This window comes from Panthera onca, chromosome A2, assembly GCF_046562875.1.
Source record: "Panthera onca isolate mPanOnc1 chromosome A2, mPanOnc1 haplotype 2, whole genome shotgun sequence".
Lineage (NCBI taxonomy): Eukaryota > Metazoa > Chordata > Mammalia > Carnivora > Felidae > Panthera > Panthera onca.
In genome coordinates this window covers 4,183,032-4,191,181 of record NC_138340.1, presented here as the reverse complement: position 1 = coordinate 4,191,181, position 8,150 = coordinate 4,183,032, and the positions used below count along the sequence as shown (strand labels likewise).

General features: G+C 62.1%; 2 protein-coding genes across 7 annotated transcripts; both read right to left on the bottom strand.

Annotated features, from left to right (window-relative positions):
* Positions 1-8: 8 nt before the first annotated feature.
* Positions 9-1,918, bottom strand: RPL36 (ribosomal protein L36). Of its 2 annotated transcripts, XM_060627042.2 has the most exons (4): positions 1,788-1,918; positions 1,518-1,612; positions 860-994; positions 9-135 (listed from the first exon to the last, which is right to left on the bottom strand). In XM_060627042.2, exons 2-4 carry the CDS (start codon positions 1,608-1,610, stop codon positions 46-48), a joined length of 318 nt encoding a protein of 105 aa, XP_060483025.1. In that variant the 5' UTR covers positions 1,611-1,612; positions 1,788-1,918; the 3' UTR covers positions 9-45. The 2 variants fall into 2 exon arrangements, with proteins under 2 accessions (XP_060483025.1, XP_060483027.1); XM_060627044.1 differs by lacking the exon at positions 1,788-1,918 and having other exon boundaries at positions 1,518-1,781.
* Positions 1,919-3,263: 1,345 nt separating this feature from the next.
* Positions 3,264-8,149, bottom strand: HSD11B1L (hydroxysteroid 11-beta dehydrogenase 1 like). 5 transcript variants are annotated; one of them, XM_060629944.3, is made up of 8 exons: positions 7,915-8,149; positions 5,884-5,979; positions 5,659-5,789; positions 5,117-5,228; positions 4,696-4,787; positions 4,426-4,519; positions 4,131-4,257; positions 3,264-4,051 (listed from the first exon to the last, which is right to left on the bottom strand). In XM_060629944.3, exons 1-8 carry the CDS (start codon positions 7,934-7,936, stop codon positions 3,856-3,858), a joined length of 870 nt encoding a protein of 289 aa, XP_060485927.1. In that variant the 5' UTR covers positions 7,937-8,149; the 3' UTR covers positions 3,264-3,855. The 5 variants fall into 5 exon arrangements, with proteins under 5 accessions (XP_060485927.1, XP_060485926.1, XP_078299656.1 ...); XM_060629943.3 differs by having other exon boundaries at positions 4,131-4,296; positions 7,915-8,146; XM_078443530.2 differs by lacking the exon at positions 7,915-8,149 and adding an exon at positions 7,579-7,885 and having other exon boundaries at positions 4,131-4,296; positions 5,884-6,015.
* Between the last annotated feature and the right edge of the window lies 1 nt (position 8,150).

Here is an 8,150-nt window from a genome sequence, read left to right as displayed (position 1 = left end):
CCCCCAAGTTCCAAAAAGGCTTTATTACGTACAGAGGGGAGGGGCTCAGTCCTTCTTGGCTGCCGCTTTCCGCATGGCCGCCAGGACGTTGCTCAGCTCCTCTCTCTTCCTCTTGGCGCGGATGTGTGTCCCCACCTGCCGGGAAAAGAGACGGAGCGGTCAGTCTGGGCCCCAAGCCCCGGCCCTGCCGACAGTCCACCTATCCCCCCCCCACCTCTTTTTCAAAGCTATCATTAGGGGAAAACTGGGTTCTCAGATTCGAGACATTTTAAATATTTAGACACAACGCAAGCAGGTAAGGGGCAGAGGCAGACAGATCCCACCCAGGCTGCTGCGAGCAGTGTCAGCACGTGGGGCTCCGTGGGGCTCCAACGCACCAACCAGGAGGTCATGACCTGAGCCAAACCTGGAGGCTTTAACAGACCGCGTCACCAAGGCAACGGTGACATTCACTTATTTTGAGACAGGACAGTGCGAGCGGGAGAGGGAAGAGCGAGAATCCCAGGCAGGTTCCCTGCTCCCGGTGCAGAGCTCCACGTGGGGCTCGAACCCGTGAAGCCTGGAGATCATGGCCTGAGCCAAAACCCAGAGTCAACCCTTAACTGAACGAGCCACCCAGGCACCCCAACCGCCTTCTTTTTCCACGTTTCTTCTTGGCAGTACGCAAGCAGGGGAGGGGCAGAGAGGGGCTCGAGAGGAAGACAGCGAGCGAGATCCCTCCAATCTGACACAGGCTCTGAGCTGTCCGCGCAGAGCCGGAGGTGTCGCGGAGCTTGCACCCCCTAACCCTGAGATCACGACCCGAAGCCCCCGCTTAACCGACTGAGCCCCCCCCCCCCCAGGCGCCCCATCCACCTACCCTTTTCTTGATGAACTTGAGCGCGCGCTTGTCCTTGGAGACCTTGAGCAGCTCCATGGCTCGCCGCTCGTAGGGGGCAAAGCCACACACCTCTCGGATCATGTCCCGCACGAACTTGGTGTGCTTGGTGAGGCGCTGGGGGTTGGGGGGGGGGTGGGGACGGCCGTCAGCGCGAGGCGCTCGCAGCCCCCGCCACGACGGAAGCGTGACTCCTCCTCACCCGCACCCCCGAGTCCCAGCCTTCTCGACAGGGCCCCCCCGCCCGGCCTTGACCTAGGCTGTTGCCTGCGCCCGGAAACCTCTGCCAGGGGGCGCAGCTGGGCACCATGGAGTCGCAGCTTAACGACGGAGCCCTTAAACCCGGGGCAGCGGAGATCTCAAGCCTAACGGGGCCTCCGCTTTCCTTCCACATTCCAGCCTCGACCCCTCGACCCAGGCCCCGTGCGCCCGGCAAACACCCGCGCGGGGCGCCTCCAGGTGTGCGGCCCAGGTGGGCGCTCCTCACGCAGGCGATTCGCACGGGTCTCCACTCGCTGCTCGGGCGAGTCTCACACCCCCCACGCCGCCCACGAGTCCCCGCCTGCGCCCCACCACGGTCGCCGGGGCCCTCCCCGCCTCCCCCCAAGAGGCTCCCCCCGACGCGCGCACCCGCACTCACCCCGCGGCGGCGGCTGTGCCTCGGCTTGCTCACGTTCTTGGTTACCTTGTGGCCCTTGTTGAGGCCCACGGCCATAGGGTAGCGCAGAGCCATGGCTGCAGACGCGGATGGGGAGGGCAAGAGATGAGTGCGGGCTCGGTCCCCGCCGCCCGGAACCCCGCGTCCCGGCTCCCCGGGGCTCGCTCGCCGCACCCAGGCGCAGCCCTGAGCCGCCCCGGGGCCCCGGAGGCCGGATGGCAACAGATCCCACACACCGAGCACCGGACTAACCTGCTGCTCCTCAATGGCTCCCGCGGCGGAAGGGCTGTAGGCCCGCGGAACTCTGGGATATCTAGCTTCCGCGGGTCGAGCGAGCCAGAGAGGCGGGAACGCCGCGCACTCCCCCTGGCGGCTGGAGGCCCTGCGGTCTCCACGAGCAGGCGCGAATCATCTCCCTGCGCATGCGCGCTTCCACTAGCGGACCAGCGCTAGCCTTGGCCGTGGCTGCGGTGACTCCCTTCGCCGGTGGGTTGAGAGTCCGAATCCTACTTTTGCAGGCTCCTGGCTGACATCCCACCTTGGCCACTGGCTTGCTGACCCTGCGCCAGGAACTTTACCACCCTGCACCTGAATTTCTTCATTTATAAAATGAGGACAATAATAGTACCTATTCCAAACTGTTTAAGATACAATGGTACTTGGCACAAAATAAAACTTCCATAAACAGATATTGGTTTCAATCTATATGATCCTAAATTCTTAGAACTGAAGATGTGGTATAGTGCCCCCTGATGGCACTTGATATAATTTGATGTAATTTTAGCTGGTTCCGGGACAGCAGGCAGGGTTGAAACCAAAAAAAAAAAAAAAAAAAAAAAAAAAATTCTGGTTTTTTATCTTTCACTTCTACTTATCCCCAAATGATGGTCCGAGTTTGGGGCTGATCTGTTTGGGGTTAACCCTTGTAACCCTTGCTCATTCTAGAGCCCTGGATAGCCAACAGCTATTGTAACATTGTATTTGTTCTACAGTTTTTTTTTGTTTTTTTTTTTTTTCAACGTTTTTTATTTATTTTTGGGACAGAGAGAGACAGAGCATGAATGGGGGAGGGGCAGAGAGAGAGGGAGACACAGAATCGGAAACAGGCTCCAGGCTCCGAGCCATCAGCCCAGAGCCTGACGCGGGGGTCGAACTCACGGACCGTGAGATCGTGACCTGGCTGAAGTCGGACGCTTAACCGACTGCGCCACCCAGGCGCCCCTGTTCTACAGTTTTTATTTGTATAGTTGTTTTTTCCTTATGCAAGTGCACTAATCTATCATTTTAGGGAGAGGAGGCGTCACGTTTTCACTAACTGATATAAATACCAGTGATGTGCAGGTAGAGAATCCCAGCTCCTGCCACGGACGTCCAGCCTCTCTCTAAGCACCTTTCCTTACCTATGAAATGGGAACAGTGGCAACACCAGCTTCAGATTGTGATGATGCCATGAGATGAGCAATGCCAAGGGCTTAGAGCCTGATACACAGAGCCTGATACACATTATCATTATTGCTGTGCAAACCCTGTACTTCATGCTGCAAATACAACCTCAGTGCCAGTCAGTACCCTTCCTTTCACCAGCGACTTGCTAGGCAAGGGCTACCTCTCTCTCCGCCTCCATTTCTCCCTAAAATAGGGTTGAGAAGTCTGGTCCCCATACACAAATTCCTCTTGACCCACCTGCCACCAGCAAACTGGAAGGACCAAGCAATTTGAACACACGTGTGCAAGGGTAGAAGGATTTTTATAATGAAACAGGAGGCTGGGTCCAGCCCAGAACACGTTCTTTCCCTCCTCCCCCACCTCAGAACCCATCAGCAGGTGGACAGTTTCAAGGCTGTCCCTTGCTTGGGGCAACGGTAGGGGAATGCTCCAAAACTGAGTGGAAAGAAGACATCAGGGCTGCAGAGGATCCAGGTGGGAGACGGACAGGGTTCCCAGGGTGGCTCAGGGGTGGTGTGCCCTGTTTCACACGGCCAGGGCCGTGGCGAAAGTCGCATCACCTCTCTGAGCCTCAGTTTTCTTGTCTGCAAAATGGAAGCAGCAACCATGTCATCAGTGGTGGCCCGGAAGGCTGAGGTCATGCCTTCCAGGTCACTGACAGGGTGCCTGGCACACGATCAGCACTTGCACACCGGGAGAGGTGACCGTGTTTCCAGGTGCTGGTAGTGTTTCTCGGTTTTCCTTTTCTGTCTTGATGACTCTGTCTTGAGCCACGGCCACCGTCTCCGAGGTGTCTCGGTTCGTGTCCCCGCTCAGGGACGGCTGGATAGAGGGTTCCCCTCTGGGAAGCTGAAGGGGTGCCACCCGCAGAAGCTCAGGCAGCAGCGGCAGCGGTGACGTTGAGCTCCTGGCGGATGAACCAGGCCCTCGGGTGCGGCAGCCATCCCCGGAGCAGACAGAGCAGGTGGAAGCGCCATGGGTAGAAGACGCCGGGGGCGCGTGTGGCGCCGCCGCGGATCACGGCCAGGGCCGCCTTGGGCCCCGGGGCCGCCTTGGCCCTCGTGACGCCCCTGGGGACAGGAGGGTGCGGTGGAAACTGCGGCTGGGCGGCCCCTCACTGCCCCTGCCCCTGATGGCCCCGGGCCTCACCTGACTCCCTCGGCGGGGGAGGCGCGATCCCGGAGGCCCAGGACACACATGGTGATGGCCACGTTCACGTCCTGCACGTCTAGCTCCCGCCGCAGAGAGCCGAAGAAGCCGTCCAGGGCGAACTTGGCTGCCGAGTACGGGCGGGAGAAGGATGTGGGCACCTGGCCTAGCAGGGCGGGAGGGCAGCAGCTGAGTGACCACCGCCGCTCCCCCTCCTCCAGGGGGCCTTCCTGCCCTGGGGCTCGGCCGCATCGAGCCCTGTGGCCTCCCGACTCTCCGCCCCGCGTGCACGCACCGAGCAGCGAGGACACGACCACCAGAGAGCCTTTGCTGTCCGTCAGGCTGGGCAGCGCCAACGAAGTCAGCTGCACGTAACTCAGAAAGTTCACCTGGAGGTGGCGACGGCGAGTCACCGAACCGCGGGGAAACTCGAGCCCGGAAGGGGCGGGGCTCCGAGGCGTGGGCGGGGCCTCGGGCGGGGGGCAGGGCCCGCGGTGGGGATTTAGGAGGGGGTGGAGTCTGGGGACCGGAGGGACGGGGCGCCGGCCGCTGAGGGGCGGAGCACCTGCATGAGCCAGCGTGTCGCCTGGACGCTCCTGGACCGCGAGCCTGCCGGGGTGGCGCCGAGGTGGTTCAGCACGAGGTAGTCCAGTCCTCCTGGCCCGGAGAGGCCCATCAGCAAGGAGCTAGTCCTTGAGGCTCCGCCCCTGGGCCCGAAGAGACCCCGCCCCTAGCGCCGTCGCCTTGAACCAGCGACGCCTCGGCCAGAGCGCCGACCCAGTGACTTCGGCCCCGGGTGGCGCCCCGCCTAATAGCAAAGAGACCGGGCCCTCCTCCCTGCATCCTGCCAGGCTCCGTCCCTGATCCTATAAGGCCCGGTCCAGAGTTCCAGCCCCTGGCCACGCCCCGGGCCCCGTGAACCTCCACCCGCCGACTACCACGGCCCCACCCCATTCGGGTCCTGCCCCGAAGGCCCCGCCCCTCACCCAGCTTGTCCAGCGCGAACTGCACCACGCGCTCGGGCACCTCAGGGGAGGCCATGTCCGCAGCGATGTAGAAGACCTTGGGAGCGCCCAGCTTCCGGCAGTTCCCTACCACCTGGGGGGGCCAGAGCTGCCCGTGGGCCCGTCCGCCCCAGCCGGCCCCCACCCCCACCCCCACCCCCCGCCACCCGCTAGGCCACTGGGGCCCCAGCCTAAAGCCCCCTCCCCTACTCCGAGCTTCAACACCCACCATCATTCCTTCTCAATACTCAGCACAGGCTGTGGACACTACCCACCCGCCCACTGACCGAGGAACCCTCCCGGTTTTACCCCCGCTGTGTCACTGTACCAACCCAACACCATAACCCACGAGAAGGTACTTTTATTGTCTCCGGTTTGCAAATGAGGAAACTGAGGCACAGCGGTTAAACAACTGGCCTCACGTCACACGGGAAGCCCGGACCGTTGCAAGGATTTCAGTAGGCCCGGGCCCCGCTTTCCACCCACGCCCACCCGGCCACCAAACGGGAAATGGGATGTCTCACCTTCTGCAGGAGGGCCTCCGTGTGGGCAGTGAGCACCAGGTGGGAGCCCAGGCGGGCGTAGTGATATGCCAGTTCCTCCCCGACGCCCGCACTGGCCCCTGTCAGCAGCACGCGGGCTCCCTGGAGGCTGGCTGGCAGTGTGGGGGGGGGGGGGTGGTCAACCCTGGGGGTGCACCGGACAGCTGGCCAGATTCCTCCCTCCCCCCCTCCCCCCCAGGCACTCACCAGGGTCAAAGTTGTCATCCCAGTAATACGAGAAGAACAGGGCTCCCAGCCCGGTGAAGAGCAGTACCTTCATGGCCCTCCCCGGGGCTGCAGGGGCTGCGGCGGGAGAGAGGGTGGCGGGCACAGGCCTGGCTGACAGCCGCACCCATTTCCCCAATGAGATTTTGTGTGAAGAGGCTCCAGGCCCTGCCCTCGCTTCTCCGTCTCCGCAGCCACCACCTGCTCCAGGTCACATGGCTACACAGCTCCCCTGCTCCAATCCCCTCGCCTCTTCTGGGCTTTCACCCTCCCCCCAGGGGCCAAATCACATCTTGCCTCGCCCTGCTCAATATCCAGGCTCCTTGAGGGTCAGAGGACCAGCCCCTCTTGCTCACGCTGCCGGTTGCCACACCTGCCTCCTCACTGTTCCTCGGAAGCAGCCAGTCTCCATCCTGCCCGAGGGCCTTTGCACGGGCTGTGCCCTCTGCCCCGAATGCTCTCCCCAAATATAACCCAACGAGTTGCTCTCCCGCTTCTTTAAAGTCAGAGCAAAACTGATCTCCCCCTAGACTGTCGTGCTCCATGAGGCAGGAAAGAAACAGAAACCTGTTTCTGCTTTGTTCACTCTTGGGTCCTCAATGCCCCAAACTGTGCCAGACACTCAGTAGGTACTCAACAGGCACCAGATGGACACTGAGTGACAGGAGGAACATTGCGGGTAGGAGCTGGGGGAGCGCAGAAACATGACTCTGCCAAGGGACACCCAGAAGGAGTCTTAGGCCTGGGTTGGAGACACAAGAACCTATGCCATTAGGGTTAAGATGTGACGTCAGCTGTGGGAGTGAATTTACTCGTTCCAGGGAGAAGGTGAAAGAGAAACAGGCCAAGTGTTTAACGTTTGCTGGGGGGGCGGGGGGGGGGGGTGTCATGCATTTCCCCCCGGGGAAAGGCACAGGTCCATCCCATCTTGGGGTTTCAATCCTTCAAACTCAGGAGGACAAGAGAGGGGGACTTCCAGAACTGAGAAATGGTGGGGTTGGGTGTCCTCAGATCTTCACTAGATCCAGCCATCAGTCCTTTGCCCCCACCCCAAAGTTGCAGCTGCCCCCCCCCCCGGGCTCCCCCATCTTCATACGCCCTCCCTCCCCCCCCTTCAGGCAGCCAAAGGGATCTTTGTCCAAAGAAGTCTGATGTTCCCCTTCCTGCTCCAAACCCTCCTAGGGCTCACCACTGACCCCATAGAGACCAAGATCTTAACCTCAGCCCACAATGCCCAGCGGGTCGGGCCCTGGCCCGCCTGTCCATTCTCCTCTTCCACCATTCCCGTCTATGAACCTCCCTCAGTTCTCAGAAAAGTGAACTCCTCGCCCTTCCCCAGTCACGGCAGCCACCCCCCCCCCTCCTCACTTCCAGGGAAAGGCTGTGAAGCGCCTCAACCTGACCCTTAACCTGACCCTCTTCCGACCCTGGCCCTGACCACAGCAGCCACGCAGGGGGAGGTGGGGTCGGGTGGATGAATGGCCGGCTGGGCGGATGGATGGATGGATGGATGGATGGATGGATGGATGGATGAAGCAGTCGGCCTGCGATGGGGGACGAATAGGGGGAACCAGACGATCGCAGAACGTACTGGTCCCCTGACCTCCCTGGGCCTCAGTTTCCCCTCTGGACAAAAAGGACGCGGGCCGTGTTGCGCGCTCCCAACCTCGCACTTACCCACTCGGGCCTCAGTTTCTCCCCGCGGTGCAGAGGGGCTGGGGTCCGGGCCAGGGAACGAGGCGCGCGCCCCTCGGACCTCCCTAAGTGGTCGCGTCCGGCCGGGCCCCCGACCACTCCCCCTCCCGTAGGGCCCGAGTCACGTGACACCGAGCCCACCTCCTCAGGGGGAGGGGCCTGGCCGCGGAGACTTAGCGCCCGGGCGTTGCCGGGCAACGGCCAAGGGCCAGGCTAGCCCCCTCCCAGTCGTGGTCCTGGTCCCGCCCCCTGGGCGAAAGCCCCACCCCCGACCCAGATCACGTGGCCGAGGGCCAGCTTCCCTCACACAATTCCGACCTCTCGTTGCCGTGACGACCATCTCACTGGCAGGCACACTCTTCCTGGGCCTGGGCCCTTATTCCCCCGCGCGGGCGCGGGTGGATCTCCCGGGCTCCGACATCTTCTTGGGTCACGCTCTGGCCTCATTCTAGACGCCGGACACCTGTTTCCCCCTCACGCCCCCGGGACTGTGCCAGGCGGGACTACATTTCCCAGGAGTCTTTGCGGCCAGGCGAGCCATCCGGCCCCTCACG